This window comes from Silene latifolia, chromosome 1 (assembly GCF_048544455.1).
Source record: "Silene latifolia isolate original U9 population chromosome 1, ASM4854445v1, whole genome shotgun sequence".
Lineage (NCBI taxonomy): Eukaryota > Viridiplantae > Streptophyta > Magnoliopsida > Caryophyllales > Caryophyllaceae > Silene > Silene latifolia.
Window position 1 is genome coordinate 100680050 of NC_133526.1, and position 17594 is coordinate 100697643.

At 40.0% G+C, this 17594-nt stretch overlaps 1 protein-coding gene and 1 long non-coding RNA gene across 2 annotated transcripts; both read right to left on the minus strand.

Moving 5' to 3' along the window:
• Positions 1–8667: 8667 nt before the first annotated feature.
• On the minus strand, positions 8668–9123 carry LOC141651720 (protein FAR1-RELATED SEQUENCE 9-like). The gene has a single exon (XM_074459422.1). The coding sequence runs from the start codon at positions 9121–9123 to the stop codon at positions 8668–8670; it is 456 nt and encodes a 151-aa protein (XP_074315523.1).
• Positions 9124–11751: 2628 nt separating this feature from the next.
• On the minus strand, positions 11752–12305 carry LOC141599425 (uncharacterized). The gene is made up of 3 exons (XR_012523836.1): positions 12177–12305; positions 11918–11982; positions 11752–11826 (listed from the first exon to the last, which is right to left on the minus strand). It is a non-coding gene; the product is annotated as an uncharacterized LOC141599425 (long non-coding RNA).
• Between the last annotated feature and the right edge of the window lie 5289 nt (positions 12306–17594).

Genomic DNA, 17594 nt, shown 5'->3' on the forward strand with positions numbered 1-17594 from the left:
TCCAACCCTAAACCCTTTCCCGTCCCGTTTTAGGATACCCGCCTCCCGTTTAAACCCTTTTACGTACTAGGTACGTTTTGAAATAGCCTTGGGTTCGTTTTACATATATTGTGGGTACGTTTCGTCTAAATAACCCATTCCCGATAACAAGGGAAAGGGTTTAGGGTTGGATTAGGCGGACCCGCGTTAGCGGTCCGCCTAATCCAACCCTAAACCCCTTCCCGTCCCGTTTTAGGATACCCGCCTCCCGTTTAAACCCTTTTACGTACTAGCTACGTTTCGAAATAGCCTTGGGTTCGTTTTACATATATTGTGGGTACATTTCGTCTAAATAACCCATTCCCGATAACAAGGGAAAGGGTTTAGGGTTGGATTAGGCGGACCCGCGTTAGCGGTCCGCCTAATCCAACCCTAAACCCTTTCCCGTCCCGTTTTTGGATACCCGCCTCCCGTTTAAACCCTTTTACGTACTAGGTACGTTTCGAAATAGCCTTGGGTTCGTTTTACATATATTGTGGGTACATTTCGTCTAAATAACCCATTCCCGATAACAAGGGAAAGGGTTTAGGGTTGGATTAGGCGGACCCGCGTTAGCGGTCCGCCTAATCCAACCCTAAACCCTTTCCCGTCCCGTTTTTGGATACCCGGTCCCCTCGGAAAGGGGTTCACCCTTCCTCTTTTAGGGTTCAGTTACGGTTCCCGTTTCGATAACAAGGGAAAGGGTTTAGGGTTGGATTAGGCGGACCCGCGTTCGGGTCCGCCTAATCCAACCCTAAACCCTTTCCCGTCCCGTTTTAGGATACCCGCCTCCCGGTTAAACCCTTTTACGTACTAGGTACGTTTTGAAATAGCCTTGGGTTCGTTTTACATATATTGTGGGTACGTTTCGTCTAAATAACCCATTCCCGATAACAAGGGAAAGGGTTTAGGGTTGGATTAGGTGGACCCGCGTTAGCGGTCCGCCTAATCCAACCCTAAACCCTTTCCCGTCCCATTTTAGGATACCCGGTCCCCTCGGAAAGGGGTTCACCCTTCCTCTTTAAGGGTTCGATTCGGTTCCGTTTCGATAACAAAGGAAAGGGTTTAGGGTTGGATTAGGCGGACCCGCGTTAGCGGTCCGCCTAATCCAACCCTAAACCCTTTCCCGTCCCGTTTTAGGATACCCGCCTCCCGTTTAAACCCTTTTACGTACTAGGTACGTTTTGAAATAGCCTTGGGTTCGTTTTACATATATTGTGGGTACGTTTCGTCTAAATAACCCATTCCCGATAACAAGGGAAAGGGTTTAGGGTTGGATTAGGCGGACCCGCGGTCCGCCTAATCCAACCCTAAACCCTTTCCCGTCCCGTTTTAGGATACCCGCCTCCCGGTTAAACCCTTTTACGTACTAGGTACGTTTTGAAATAGCCTTGGGTTCGTTTTACATATATTGTGGGTACGTTTCGTCTAAATAACCCATTCCCGATAACAAGGGAAAGGGTTTAGGGTTGGATTAGGCGGACCCGCGTTAGCGGTCCGCCTAATCCAACCCTAAACCCTTTCCCGTCCCATTTTAGGATACCCGGTCCCCTCGGAAAGGGGTTCACCCTTCCTCTTTAAGGGTTCAGTTACGGTTCCCGTTTCGATAACAAGGGAAAGGGTTTAGGGTTGGATTAGGCGGACCCGCGTTAGCGGTCCGCCTAATCCAACCCTAAACCCTTTCCCGTCCCGTTTTAGGATACCCGCCTCCCGTTTAAACCCTTTTACGTACTAGGTACGTTTTGAAATAGCCTTGGGTTCGTTTTACATATATTGTGGGTACGTTTCGTCTAAATAACCCATTCCCGATAACAAGGGAAAGGGTTTAGGGTTGGATTAGGCGGACCCGCGTTAGCGGTCCGCCTAATCCAACCCTAAACCCTTTCCCGTCCCGTTTTAGGATACCCGCCTCCCGTTTAAACCCTTTTACGTACTAGGTACGTTTCGAAATAGCCTTGGGTTCGTTTTACATATATTGTGGGTACGTTTCGTCTAAATAACCCATTCCCGATAACAAGGGAAAGGGTTTAGGGTTGGATTAGGCGGACCCGCGTTAGCGGTCCGCCTAATCCAACCCTAAACCCTTTCCCGTCCCGTTTTTGGATACCCGGTCCCCTCGGAAAGGGGTTCAGGCTTCCCCTTTTAGGGTTCAGTTACGGTTCCCGTTTCGATAACAAGGGAAAGGGTTTAGGGTTGGATTAGGCGGACCCGCGTTAGCGGTCCGCCTAATCCAACCCTAAACCCTTTCCCGTCCCGTTTAGGATACCCGGTCCCCTCGGAAAGGGGTTCACCCTTCCTCTTTTAGGGTTCGATTCACGGTTCCGTTTCGATAACAAGGGAAAGGGTTTAGGGTTGGATTAGGCGGACCCGCGTTAGCGGTCCGCCTAATCCAACCCTAAACCCTTTCCCGTCCCGTTTTAGGATACCCGCCTCCCGTTTAAACCCTTTTACGTACTAGGTACGTTTTGAAATAGCCTTGGGTTCGTTTTACATATATTGTGGGTACGTTTCGTCTAAATAACCCATTCCCGATAACAAGGGAAAGGGTTTAGGGTTGGATTAGGCGGACCCGCGTTAGCGGTCTGCCTAATCCAACCCTAAACCCTTTCCCGTCCCGTTTTAGGATACCCGCCTCCCGTTTAAACCCTTTTACATACTAGGTACGTTTCGAAATAGCCTTGGGTTCGTTTTACATATATTGTGGGTACATTTCGTCTAAATAACCCATTCCCGATAACAAGGGAAAGGGTTTAGGGTTGGATTAGGCGGACCCGCGTTAGCGGTCCGCCTAATCCAACCCTAAACCCTTTCCCGTCCCGTTTTTGGATACCCGGTCCCCTCGGAAAGGGGTTCACCCTTCCTCTTTTAGGGTTCAGTTACGGTTCCCGTTTCGATAACAAGGGAAAGGGTTTAGGGTTGGATTAGGCGGACCCGCGTTCGAGTCCGCCTAATCCAACCCTAAACCCTTTCCCGTCCCGTTTTAGGATACCCGCCTCCCGTTTAAACCCTTTTACGTACTAGGTACGTTTTGAAATAGCCTTGGGTTCGTTTTACATATATTGTGGGTACGTTTCGTCTAAATAACCCATTCCCGATAACAAAGGAAAGGGTTTAGGGTTGGATTAGGCGGACCCGCGTTAGCGGTCCGCCTAATCCAACCCTAAACCCTTTCCCGTCCCGTTTTAGGATACCCTGTCCCCTCGGAAAGGGGTTCACCCTTCCTCTTTTAGGGTTCGATTACGGTTCCGTTTCGATAACAAGGGAAAGGGTTTAGGGTTGGATTAGGCGGACCCGCGTTAGCGGTCCGCCTAATCCAACCCTAAACCCTTTCCCGTCCCGTTTTAGGATACCCGCCTCCCGTTTAAACCCTTTTACGTACTAGGTACGTTTTGAAATAGCCTTGGGTTCGTTTTACATATATTGTGGGTACGTTTCGTCTAAATAACCCATTCCCGATAACAATGGAAAGGGTTTAGGGTTTGATTAGGCGGACCCGCGTTAGCGGTCCGCCTAATCCAACCCTAAACCCTTTCCCGTCCCGTTTAGGATACCCGGTCCCCTCGGAAAGGGGTTCACCCTTCCTCTTTTAGGGTTCGATTCACGGTTCCGTTTCGATAACAAAGGAAAGGGTTTAGGGTTGGATTAGGCGGACCCGCGTTAGCGGTCCGCCTAATCCAACCCTAAACCCTTTCCCGTCCCGCTTTAGGATACCCGCCTCCCGTTTAAACCCTTTTACGTACTAGGTACGTTTTGAAATAGCCTTGGGTTCGTTTTACATATATTGTGGATACGTTTCGTCTAAATAACCCATTCCCGATAACAATGGAAAGGGTTTAGGGTTTGATTAGGCGGACCCGCGTTAGCGGTCCGCCTAATCCAACCCTAAACCCTTTCCCGTCCCGTTTTAGGATACCCGCCTCCCGTTTAAACCCTTTTACGTACTAGGTACGTTTTGAAATAGCCTTGGGTTCGTTTTACATATATTGTGGGTACATTTCGTCTAAATAACCCATTCCCGATAACAAAGGAAAGGGTTTAGGGTTGGATTAGGCGGACCCGCGTTAGCGGTCCGCCTAATCCAACCCTAAACCCTTTCCCGTCCCGTTTTTGGATACCCGGTCCCCTCGAAAAGGGGTTCACCCTTCCTCTTTTAGGGTTCAGTTACGGTTCCCGTTTCGATAACAAGGGAAAGGGTTTAGGGTTGGATTAGGCGGACCCGCGTTCGGGTCCGCCTAATCCAACCCTAAACCCTTTCCCGTCCCGTTTTAGGATACCCGCCTCCCGTTTAAACCCTTTTACGTACTAGGTACGTTTTGAAATAGCCTTGGGTTCGTTTTACATATATTGTGGGTACGTTTCGTCTAAATAACCCATTCCCGATAACAAGGGAAAGGGTTTAGGGTTTGATTAGGCGGACCCGCGGTAGCGGTCCGCCTAATCCAACCCTAAACCCTTTCCCGTCCCGCTTTAGGATACCCGGTCCCCTCGGAAAGGGGTTCACCCTTCCTCTTTTAGGGTTCGATTCACGGTTCCCGTTTCGATAACAAGGGAAAGGGTTTAGGGTTGGATTAGGCGGACCCGCGTTAGCGGTCCGCCTAATCCAACCCTAAACCCTTTCCCGTCCCGCTTTAGGATACCCGCCTCCCGTTTAAACCCTTTTACGTACTAGGTACGTTTTGAAATAGCCTTGGGTTCGTTTTACATATATTGTGGGTACGTTTCGTCTAAATAACCCATTCCCGATAACAATGGAAAGGGTTTAGGGTTTGATTAGGCGGACCCGCGTTAGCGGTCCGCCTAATCCAACCCTAAACCCTTTCCCGTCCCGTTTAGGATACCCGGTCCCCTCGGAAAGGGGTTCACCCTTCCTCTTTTAGGGTTCGATTCACGGTTCCGTTTCGATAACAAAGGAAAGGGTTTAGGGTTGGATTAGGCGGACCCGCGTTAGCGGTCCGCCTAATCCAACCCTAAACCCTTTCCCGTCCCGCTTTAGGATACCCGCCTCCCGTTTAAACCCTTTTACGTACTAGGTACGTTTTGAAATAGCCTTGGGTTCGTTTTACATATATTGTGGATACGTTTCGTCTAAATAACCCATTCCCGATAACAAGGGAAAGGGTTTAGGGTTGGATTAGGCGGACCCGCGTTAGCGGTCCGCCTAATCCAACCCTAAACCCTTTCCCGTCCCGTTTTAGGATACCCGCCTCCCGTTTAAACCCTTTTACGTACTAGGTACGTTTCGAAATAGCCTTGGGTTCGTTTTACATATATTGTGGGTACATTTCGTCTAAATAACCCATTCCCGATAACAAGGGAAAGGGTTTAGGGTTGGATTAGGCGGACCCGCGTTAGCGGTCCGCCTAATCCAACCCTAAACCCTTTCCCGTCCCGTTTTTGGATACCCGGTCCCCTCGAAAAGGGGTTCACCCTTCCTCTTTTAGGGTTCAGTTACGGTTCCCGTTTCGATAACAAGGGAAAGGGTTTAGGGTTGGATTAGGCGGACCCGCGTTCGGGTCCGCCTAATCCAACCCTAAACCCTTTCCCGTCCCGTTTTAGGATACCCGCCTCCCGTTTAAACCCTTTTACGTACTAGGTACGTTTTGAAATAGCCTTGGGTTCGTTTTACATATATTGTGGGTACGTTTCGTCTAAATAACCCATTCCCGATAACAAGGGAAAGGGTTTAGGGTTGGATTAGGCGGACCCGCGTTAGCGGTCCGCCTAATCCAACCCTAAACCCTTTCCCGTCCCGTTTTAGGATACCCGGTCCCCTCGGAAAGGGGTTCACCCTTCCTCTTTTAGGGTTCAGTTACGGTTCCCGTTTCGATAACAAGGGAAAGGGTTTAGGGTTGGATTAGGCGGACCCGCGTTAGCGGTCCGCCTAATCCAACCCTAAACCCTTTCCCGTCCCGTTTTAGGATACCCGCCTCCCGTTTAAACCCTTTTACGTACTAGGTACGTTTTGAAATAGCCTTGGGTTCGTTTTACATATATTGTGGGTACATTTCGTCTAAATAACCCATTCCTGATAACAAGGGAAAGGGTTTAGGGTTGGATTAGGCGGACCCGCGTTAGCGGTCCGCCTAATCCAACCCTAAACCCTTTCCCGTCCCGTTTTAGGATACCCGTCTCCCGTTTAAACCCTTTTACGTACTAGGTACGTTTCGAAATAGTCTTGGGTTCGTTTTACATATATTGTGGGTACGTTTCGTCTAAATAACCCATTCCCGTATTATAATGTCGTCTTCTGATGTTAATATGATTTACCCGACTATTTTGTCGAAGATAAAAAAAAAATACTCACATATCGAGAAAAATACATGGCCAAATGGGTGTGTAAGTTGCTCTTGATATAAATCAAACAAGCGCAGGTACAACAGATCTCAAATTCACAGAGAAACTATTCCGCCCTTTTCCAAACCAAGAAAACAGCACTGAAGCGAAAATGAGAAGATGGCATAAGAAGAATCGACTAAAACTTGAAGTATCCAAATCTATCTTTGAACACGATGATTTCGTGTATCATTATCCCTTGTATTAGTTGCCCTTGGGAGTATTAGAGGTCGACAAAGATAACGAGCAAAAAGAGCAACTCCACGACAAATAACATCATGCTTAGCCACACAAATTTATCCACCGAAAATGAGAATAATGATTCAAATTGAAACGTAACTAATAGACGTGACAACACACGCCAACAGCTAACATTTACAAAATACAATGTCCATTCAAATCAAAGCTTCCTCCTACATTTGGACAGTTACAAAATATAATATCAAGGTCCCTAAACAAGACAAACTAACTCAGAAGCTGGCATCGTAGGCAATGGAACAATTTATCCACCGAAAATGAGAATACTAATTCAAATTCAAACATAACTAATAGAGGTCAAAACATACGCCAACAGCTAACATCAACAAAATACAATATCCATTGTAGTCGTCGGCTGTTACACCCTTCTGGCTACAATTGCTGCGCATCCCAATCCACAACTGTTTCATTGACAATACCTACATCATCAAATCATGTAAAATATCATTAATACTTTGTATATATGCCCTCTTCCACTAATATGTAAATTTTTAAAAAAACAAGCAAATCCCTAGGCAATGAAATGCTAACTCTTGGAAGGATCTCGGGCCAGTTCCAGTTCGAGCTGATATACGCAGAGGTTGGGGTGTGGCCTTCAAATCCCTAGGCAATGAATTACTAGCTATAGGAGGATCGAACATGTCTCCCTCAGGACGTGGAATGACTACATTCACTTGTTGCCCTAACCCTAAACTAGAAACAATGGAGTGGAAAATTCTGGATGACGGAAGAAATAGTAGAAGCGCGTTTGTTATGAACTCGTCTTTGTTATGGTAGCTTAATGTTCTTGCTTTGCTCTTTATCCGATAGTCCGATGATAACATTTCTGTCGTTCGATCGTTTGATCCGAAGTGTTTTCTCATTATTTCGAATAAGTAATTAACCTCGATCTTTTCTCTGTCGTTTCTTATCGTCATGTCATGTATTATGTTGAATTAATAAGGTTCGTGTACGAGGCTCAATCTTTGTAAAGGTTTTTGCCTCATGAAATCTGCTGTATTTAACAACACTTTTTTTTTTCCTCTGAATAATGCATAAAACACTCTCGGTTCAAGATGCCAAAACTCGAGTATTATTAGCTCTCAGAAAGGAGGCTTGTGTGCTTGCAGAGTTTTTTTTTTTTTTTTTGGCAGCCGTAACACAAGTTCTTATACAGATGGCATTTGACTCATATAGGAAAAGAACAAATTTAGGAACTTCAATTCAGAATGTTATAAATGTTGGGAGACAGTAGCAAAATTACTTTGAGACAGACTGAAATGAAAATGTTGTTCATAATTCAAAGTGGTATGTTTTTTTTTTTTCCCGATAAAGTTTTGTTACGGCATAAAGGAAAGCGCGTTCAGGGAGGTCGGTGAGTGCGCTGCGCGCACTCGCAATTAGGTGAGTTATGAGCCATTGCTTTTTCTCAGGTGCAACTTCATTCTTACTGATTTTTTTTACTGCCAGCAGTACATAAACATTCCTACTGGTTAATGCAGTCCCTTCTAAGTTCTAACTGACTAGCTTAATGTTAATGCAGTCCCTTCTATGTACTGCCAGCAGTACATAAACATGCTCTATACGGGTTGTAATGTAAACATTCCTACTGCCAGCAGTAAATAAAATATCATTAGCAGTAAATAAAATATCATTAGCAGTAAATAAAATATCATTAAAGTACCTGATTATGATTATGAGATTAATTGTTAGGAAGTTGACTCGGGCAATTTCTACTATCATGGCGTGCCATTTCTCCACAAGCACGACATTTTCTAAGAGGCTTAGCGTGCTCCTCCATTGCCTTTTCTTTTTCAGAAGTCATCCTTCTACCAGATCCCTTATTTTTTGCTTGATTTGGAGGAAGAATATGAGCTTTAGTAGGGATTTTAGACCCAAGAAGCGTCTCAATTTGAGTTTTCTTGCTTTTTGACTTCCCACCACTACTTGAAACCAACAACTTCTCATTGAAACTCTGAAGCAATTCGAGTAACTCTTTCTCCTTCTCCTCATCATCCTCCACAAGTGACACTGCAGTGAACACCCCGACCATAATTCACGATAGTGTTTTGTCTTGTGTCAATTGACGACAATCGCTTCTAAGGACGTCCCTACAACATTAAAGATAGGACGAAATGTTGCATAATTGCTCCACCTCGGCAATAGATATTCGTAAGGTATTTCATCAAACCCCTTATTATGCAACACCCATACACAATGTCTACAAAGTATCCCAAATCTCTGAAACCTCTTGCATGAACACACTAAAGTTTTCCCATCAACATCGACTTCATAGACTTTCTTGCTCTCACGATCCATAACAAATAAACGCTCCACGTCCCTTTCTTTCGTGCTTTTGTTGGCCTCATTACAAGAGTAGCATGCACCTTTCAACTCTTCTTGAAAATCATAAAACACCGGTGGTGTGTAAAATTCAGCACATTTCTTTTCTATAGAAAGGGGAGTTGATAATATAGGAGAGGAGTTTTTAGAATCGCGAGTTAATTTAGAATGCTTCCGGCGTTGAGCATCCATTGCTTGACGAAAGCGCATCCAAAACTGAACAAGTGATAGGTTGGGGTTGGTGAAGTTCCCCGAAGAAACTATTCTCGATTCGACCTTGAAGTTGTCCTTAGAAGCCCACCCATATAAGTGTCCCGAAAATATGCAGAATCCATAATTTGCGGTCCTCAAACATGGATTTCACCACTCATTTCCGGACAAATCATGTTTTTCCATAATTGAACACCAGCTCGACTCAAATTCAGTTGGCTCAATATCTTCATTCCAAACAATAGAACTTATTTCTTTTAGAAAGTCTGTGTCTTTGTAAATGGTTGAACCAACTTTGTCGTGGCAATTTTTTCATGATATGCCACATACAGAAATCTGTGTGTTGTGTTGCTGAAAACACATTTTTAACCCCGCTTTAATACCCGGACATTGGTCGATGAATCGAGTAGTAGGATAACACCCACCCATTGCCTTCATAAAATTGTCAAAAAGCCAGGTAAAAGACTCTTCATTCTCCCGCATTATCAAACCAAACCGCAAAAGTGACACATTTTTTATGGTTGTCAACCCCCGTAAAAGGACAAAACACCATACGGTATTCATTAAAATCGAATGTGGTGTCAAAAGACACAGAATCACCAAAGAGTGCATAGTTCTTAATTGCAATTGGATCAGCCCGGAAACCTTAGTGAGTCTTTTGTCGTCATCAACATCAAAATCAAAGTAAAATGAGGGACACCTAGCTCTTTTTTGCATGAAGCCCTCTATCAAAGATTTCCGCATCATATTCTTTGATGTATTTCTTTACATCCCTTGAAAAATTCTTAAAATCTTCTAAGGAAGCCCCTACGTTTTTATATCCCCTAACGTACTCTTTAAACATTCGAAATGTCTTCACAGGCCCCTGGTTAACACGTGAGTTATCCATTATCATTTTCTTATGCACAAGGTTGAGCTTCCTATATGACTTTAAGTGAACCATTGTGGCTGGAGTTACCATTGCATGTGAGTGCACCTCGATAAATTCATACACCTCATACTCACCAAAATAGAAGTCTCTTAAACTTAATCTTGGCAAAGACACCCAACTCTTGTTATTGCCCTCCTCCTTTTTTGCCCACCATGCTGCCTATTACCTTCTTTGTTACACACACAGCTCTTATGTGTAGTAACTCCTTGAATGATTTTACTTGAATCCAATCTCGGAATAAAGCCACAAGCTTTGGCATATGCTTTGTAGAAATCCAACCCTTGCTCCAAATTCTCAAATTTCATTCCAACAAATGGTTTAAGCTCTTCTGAACAATGAGGCACTCCGTGAATCTCACTACTAGCAACAACTTCCGGGCTATCTGGAAGACTCAAATTAACAACAATTACTTATAAACTGCCGTCTTGCTTCACACTAACAAAATGCAATAAATAAAACTAAATGATTTACCTGGCACATCATTCACTAATGGCACATCATTCACTAATAATTGATTTGGACAATTAGTAAGCAATAATATATCTTCTTCTGGATTTGTTGAAATGTCATTAGTATCACCAACTATAGCTGCAGAAACAACGAATGGCCAAATGAGCACTTATTCGCTAATAATTTTGAAATAGTCTTAGGTTCATTTTAAACCCTTTTACGTACTAGGTACGTTTTGAAATAGCCTTGGGTTCGTTTTACATATATTGTGGGTACGTTTCGTCTAAATAACCCATATTTTAGTAGCCTCTTTAAGCTGATTACAACTCACCAGAAGCCTAATACGTGAGCGTAAAATAAGAAAAGACGGCGATTAAAAGAGCTAATACGTGAGGTTCATGAGGGTACGTTTCGAAATAGTCTTAGGTTCATTTTACATATATTTTACTAAGAAAAGACGGCGATTAAAAGAGCTGAAAAGACGGCGATTAAAAGAGATCTCAATAAGAAAAGACGGCGATTAAAATTTTTCAGATTTATCATGAGGATTATTTTACGCTCACGTATTAATTGCTGTTAATCTTTCTGGACATAAGAGCTGCACTGAGTTGTAATCAGCTTAAAGAGGCTACTAATGGTACGCTACTGTCTGTAATTCAGACGCTCTTGGCTGCACTGAGTTGTAATCAGCTTAAAGAGGCTTGGTCCATCTGGGGCTACAAGTCCCATCTTGATGAACTCAGCAGTGTTGTTGCTACCGTTAAGAAAGTGCTCCTTGACGCGGAGGCCAAGTATGATGAGTTGTCCCACGAAACACGGCTCTATGTCCAGGAGCTCGGGGATGCTCTATATGATGCTGATGATTTGCTTGACAAATTTGTCACTCTTGCTAAGCAAAAACAGCTCATGGAGGATGATAAGTTTACTAAGAAGGTGCGACTTTTCTTTTCCCATTATAATCAGATTGGTGTTGCATATAATATGTGTCAAGGGGTTAAAAAAATCATGCATAAGCTAGACGGTATACAATCATGAAAAGATCACCCAAGCATTTCCCCGAGGTTATGGGTTTCGTCTCGACCATGATCAGTCAAAATTAGATGTGAAAACAATCCTTACACACAACCAAACAAAAAAAGATCTCTTTTTCAGATTTTATGAACCAAATTTGCAGCCATCTCTTTTTAATATAAAATGCAGAATCAATGCAAAAAGAGTGAAAGAATTCGTACCATCTACCATTTGGGAATCATCTTCATCATTTACGGTTTCAGTTATTGAGGCATGTTCTTGAGTACAAACATCTGCAATTAAAATCACAATAGTATCTTAGTAAGTGCATCTAAAAATCTGCAATTAAAATGTTAATCGCACAACAAAATGAAGAATTTGTACCTGAAGTTGAAGAACAATTGGTTGAGACTGTTACCATCTTTAAAGAATTTAACCCAATTGAAACCCTAAAAAAACGATTTGAATTTTTCGGTTATTACAAACCCTAATTTATCAAACAATTTGAAATTTCTTCATAAAATTAACCTCATAAACTACTCTACAATCCATATATGTGCATTTATCTAAAATACCAAATCAATTAAATGTAAAATTTTCGATTAAATTATTTTATGAAAAAATAACAGTAATTGAAGCTAACCTTGTTTGATGAATTAATGATGAGCTGAATGTTGTAAATCTAGAAGCTTGTTTCGTAGAGGATAGTGATGGTAGAAACTAGTTTACCAAGAAGAGAATCGCGAGAGGTTGAAGAAGAGAACCATGGAAGCTGTTTCTTGTTTTGTGGAAGAAGATTGAAGCGCGTAAGAAAACATAACAGTGTATAATGGGTTGGTTCGTACGGTTCGTACCGTAAGTTAGTTCGCACGGGATCCCGCCCCTATATATATATATATATATATATATATATATATATATATATATATATATATATATATATATATATATATATATATATATATATATAACGGGATCCGGTGAGTCCGGGGTTTTAAATGAGTCCGTCCTATCATTATACACCGTCGGATCTGATACTCTTCAATGCGTCAGATTGCGACACGTCTCAAAACACTCCCTTTCCTTCGTTCTCTTACTCCCTCTTTCCAATCTCTTTCAGTAAAAAAATCCCCAAAATTAATTACTCCGTAAAAGAAATTGCAGAAGATTGCTGAGAAAATTCACCATCGTGATTCTTCATCTTCATCTGATTCGGATTCCCGCGAGTACAACTTTCAGGTGAGAATATGTCCATTATTTATGTTAATAAATTTGATTCAAATTGTACTTTTGCGATTGCAGTTTACAAATTCGATTTTATCTCCATGAGTTCGTATAGATTAGAGCAAGCTTATATATATTGTTATTATCTTTCATTTTATAGCAATTGTATGGTAGTTTCTTAATTTTCTGCAGTTTTTTGTTTGATCGATGTCCAAATGGATTCATGCTCGGTTGATTGTACTTAGTTCATATAGGTTTATAGAATGTTTGATTCAAAAAGAATCATCGATTGATAAAGATAATCTTTGGAATAGCATAGAAAATCCAAGGGGGTGTGATTGTCTGTTCCTCGATTTTATGTAACATGATTGTTACTGTAACATGATTGTTATTGTCTTTTTTGGGATATTTGTAGCCTGACTTATTGTCATAGGTAATTTGTTGCGATATGAGTACAAACAAGTATTGAGCTCTAGGTATTTGTCAATTTAACTGTAAATAATATGAATTTTTTACTTGAGTTGGCTCATTGTTCTTAAATCTATGATGTCGTAAAATTGAAGTTGTGAGTTTGTTCTGCAGATAATATATGGAATTAGAAAGCAAATCATTGGAGTAACATCATTTACTCTATGAAATAACACGCTTACAATATTTGAATAACACCCCTAAAATGTGAAATTCGGGAAATGTCAAACCTCAAATTATACGTCTGACCTATTAACTAATGCTACTAGTCAATATCAGCAAATGTCTCTTATGCTACTGGAGCACCAGAACTAATGCTACTAATGCTTATGCTATCCGATTGACACTGAATTTACCCCATTATTGTTGCAACACTAGAAAAAACTTGAACGAAGCATTTAACCCGGTGACGCTAAAGTGCCTAATTTTTGTTGCCTTTGTAAATTATTTAATTTGAAAGCAGCACATAATGAGTATTTATTCTTTAATATTTTTTAAAGCCAATTAGCTCAAATGGTAGAGCATTGTGCAATGCACAAGATGTGGGTTCGAGTCCCATATTGGTTATTGAATACTAGTGTTACACTAGGACAAACTAGTGTTACACTAACGACAAACTCGTGTTACGCTGATGATAAATTAGTTCCTGTAAAGTACTAGTGGCTTTTTGTGTAATGGCTAGTTGTACCCGATTTTTAAAATACTACACAAGTCTTAACTTTGAGGTTAAAAAAGCGACAACCTTGTAATCCTACTTCAAATAGGACATGATTTGCATAGTTGTCATACACATGCTCGTCTCTAAATCTTTGCTCACTTCAATGTGTGGAATTCTATCATGGACGGTGTTCGTGCACACCCAATTTTGTTTATGGTCAACTCGTCTTCAATTTTACATGCTCGAGTATTGTTACGACTTACTATTCCTTAGTGTTAATGAGTTGATAGCACAAATTTCTATCAATGCGTTCTTTCAATAACTAGGCTATATGGGATTTGAACCCATACCTTTGTGCATAGTTTGCACATTGCTCTACCATTTGAGCTAATAGCCTTTCATATGCAAAAATAAAGATGAATAAACTAAATGGAACATGGAGGTAATACTATACAATTGGTATTTTGTTAGATGTATAGATAGATGTTGAATCATAGAATCCTTTTAGGCCTATTGTCACCAGGTGTTTCATTAATCAAGGGTCAGATATGCACCGGGCTAGGTTCATTAATCAACTCCCCAGCAAGTATAATTAGATCATCCCGGTACTCTTCCTCGTAAGCACTGAACAAGTTTCACACAAGCAGTCATACCTCATTATGTATAAAGTTGAACTACATAATTGGCAGCAGCCAGAATTATTGAATAGTGCAGATGATAGACCGGATAAATACATTCTCTCTATTATTTACACTCTTTGTCTCAATCATTTGTTTACCTTTGATTAAACTACCCATCACAAAGAATAAAAAAGGAAAAAAAAGAATGAGGCGGGGGGAGTAATTTTTTTTTTTTTTTTTGGTACGAATGTTGCATGACTTATTCATCCATTATGGGAATAAAAACAAGAAAAACTAACAATGCAAGCTACTAACAAATGTTGTCAAACTGTCCAGCAATAACATCTATTAGGCATTCCTGAATAGCATTCATAATCCTAATACTAGTAAGATACTTAATCCTAGTAATTAGCCAGTTATTAGCATGCTCCTAGGTAGCAAAAATATGCAGTAAGGGCACATCTAGCCCATTTTGTCTTCCTATGCTTCCTTTTGATCTGATGAATAAACCAGCTAATCTCATGATTAAGACTCCCAAGTCCTCCTTTGAACACCTAGCCAGCAAAGAATAGCATTGCTAACTAAACTAGAGTAAGAGCAATGAAAAAGGAGATGCATATGAGATTCCAAATCATGCTTGAGGATGAACCTGTCAGCAGTAGGAGTAATGATGGAATGCTTAGGGGAGGGAGTAATTTTTATTACACAAGTATACCATTAAAGTAACATAATTAGTTAATTACATTAAACTATTATAATAACATAGTAGTATAGCTAGAGTAACATAACTAAGTCATAAGAATAACACACTTGTACCAGAAGTACAACCACCACAAGAATAATAATAATACAATTATACCACTATTGTAACACACATATAACATTAGAGTAACAGAACACCATTCTTCCATTATCGCAATTCGTCATTGAGTAACACACTTATATCGTTACAATAGCACACTTAAACCATTAGAATAACACACATATAACATTAGAGTAACAGAACACCATTCTTCCATTATCGCATTAAATTGAGTAACACACTTATATCGTTACAATAACACACTTAAACCATTAGAATAACACACATATAACATTAGCGTAACAGAACACCATTCTTCCATTATCGCAATTTGTCATTGAGTAACACACTTATATCGTTACAATAACACACTTAAACAATTAGAATAACACACATATAACATTAGTGTAACAGAACACCATTCTTCCATTATCGCAATTCGTCATTGACACACTTATATCGTTACAATAACACACTTAAGCCATTAAAATAACACACATATAACATTATTCGGCATGAACCTCGTTCCAATACACAAGATTCGGTTTCACGATCTCGACCAAACCTTTGAGACCGTCATTACAACTAATCATTTACACTAAGATAAATTATAAAAAAAAATTATCAAAAGAAGGTAGGAGATGAATTTTAAATGATTACTGAAAGTTGACAGTGAAGTTCGATGTAGATTCACAAAATAAAGAAATTATCAGATCTAAACTTAATTAAAAATTAAAATTTGGTCAAAATTTCACAGCATTTGAAAGCATGTTACATATAATTGCTAACTTACACAAGAAAAAAAACATTAAGAAGAAATTACACACACTATAATATAAGATTTGAACATAAACACATCAATTAGGTTTTCAAGAATAGAATTACACAAACAATGAGTAATGATATCAACAATTGAAAAACTAACGGTGTATGAGAGAAGTAAAGAAACAATTAATGTTGACAGATCGTACCATCACATGCGTCGCATAATCGTTGATGCTTCATTGTAGTAGGCGTCATATCATCGATAGAGAAAATAAAAAAGAACTGCATAAATTACAAAATTCAGAGAAAGATTAGTATACAAACCTAAATTAAACTTTCAATAACAAAATAATTCAAATTGAAGCTCTGAGCAATAGATCGAAAATGAAGGATTATTTGGCATGAGAATGAAACTACACTTATTTGAGAGAAAATTGGGGAAACGGACCATAGAGAGAAAGTGAAATGATAGGATTCATGGAAGAGGGAAAACATGCGACTTTATATTAAAATACGAAATGACCCTTGTACCCTTTATGATGCGCGTTCATCTAAGACCATTAGATCTTCTTAATCTGACGGTCCAGATTGGTATGACGGACTCACCCTAAGAAGCTAGACTCTCATGATCCTAATTATATATATATATATATATATATATATATATATATATATATATATATATATATATATATATATATATATAGTAATAAGATCATCTAAGTCCACCTCTTACATTTGAGTCCATAAGTCTCATTGTGAGCCTTTGGATCTTGGAAATGGAGGGCTTAGATGAGAACAAAAAAATTAAGGTTAATGCTCTAATTTTCTCATTAACTACATTAATCCTCCTCATCTTTCATTCATCAACTCATTATCACATCTCCTCATTCTCTCTCTATATCTCACTTCTCCATATTCTCTCAAAAAAACCAAGAAAAAAAAAACCCAAAAAACCAAACAAATAAAAAACCAAAAAATCCAAATAAATCATTTACTCATCTTTTCCTCATTCACCATCCACCTACCACCACCAAGCGGAACCACCACAGTCGCCAACCGCCACCGCCGCCGCCACGGCCCGACGTCATTTTTTTTTTTTTTTTAAACTTGATGTTTGGGTGTTCTTTTTATTTTATTTTTTGTTTTTTTTTCTCCTTATATCGTCTTGCTATATAATATTGTTTTAAATTTGTGAGTTTTTTAATTTTAATCTTAGATCTACTAAAATAGATAAATTTTGATTGACCCGTTTTTTTTTCTTCCATTTCCGTTTTATTTTATTTTTTTTATCAATTTTGATGTTTTGGTCTTTTTTTTTTCCGGTTATTGACATTCTTACAAATTATAGTGTGATTTTAGTACTAAATCTATTAGTTATGAAATCTCATTCTTTACTTTTTTTCTTGTTGATATCACTTTGTTAATATCCGTCTTGTTATATATATTTGCCAAATTTCGTATTTAAAATTTTGTCTTGGTATTGTGTGATTTAGGATCTATTAAACTTACTTGTTCATTAAA

Excerpts from the sequence above, each read along its gene's own strand:
- LOC141651720 (XM_074459422.1), bottom strand. The coding sequence starts at position 9,123 with ATGGATGCTCAACGCCGGAAGCATTCTAAATTAACTCGCGATTCTAAA.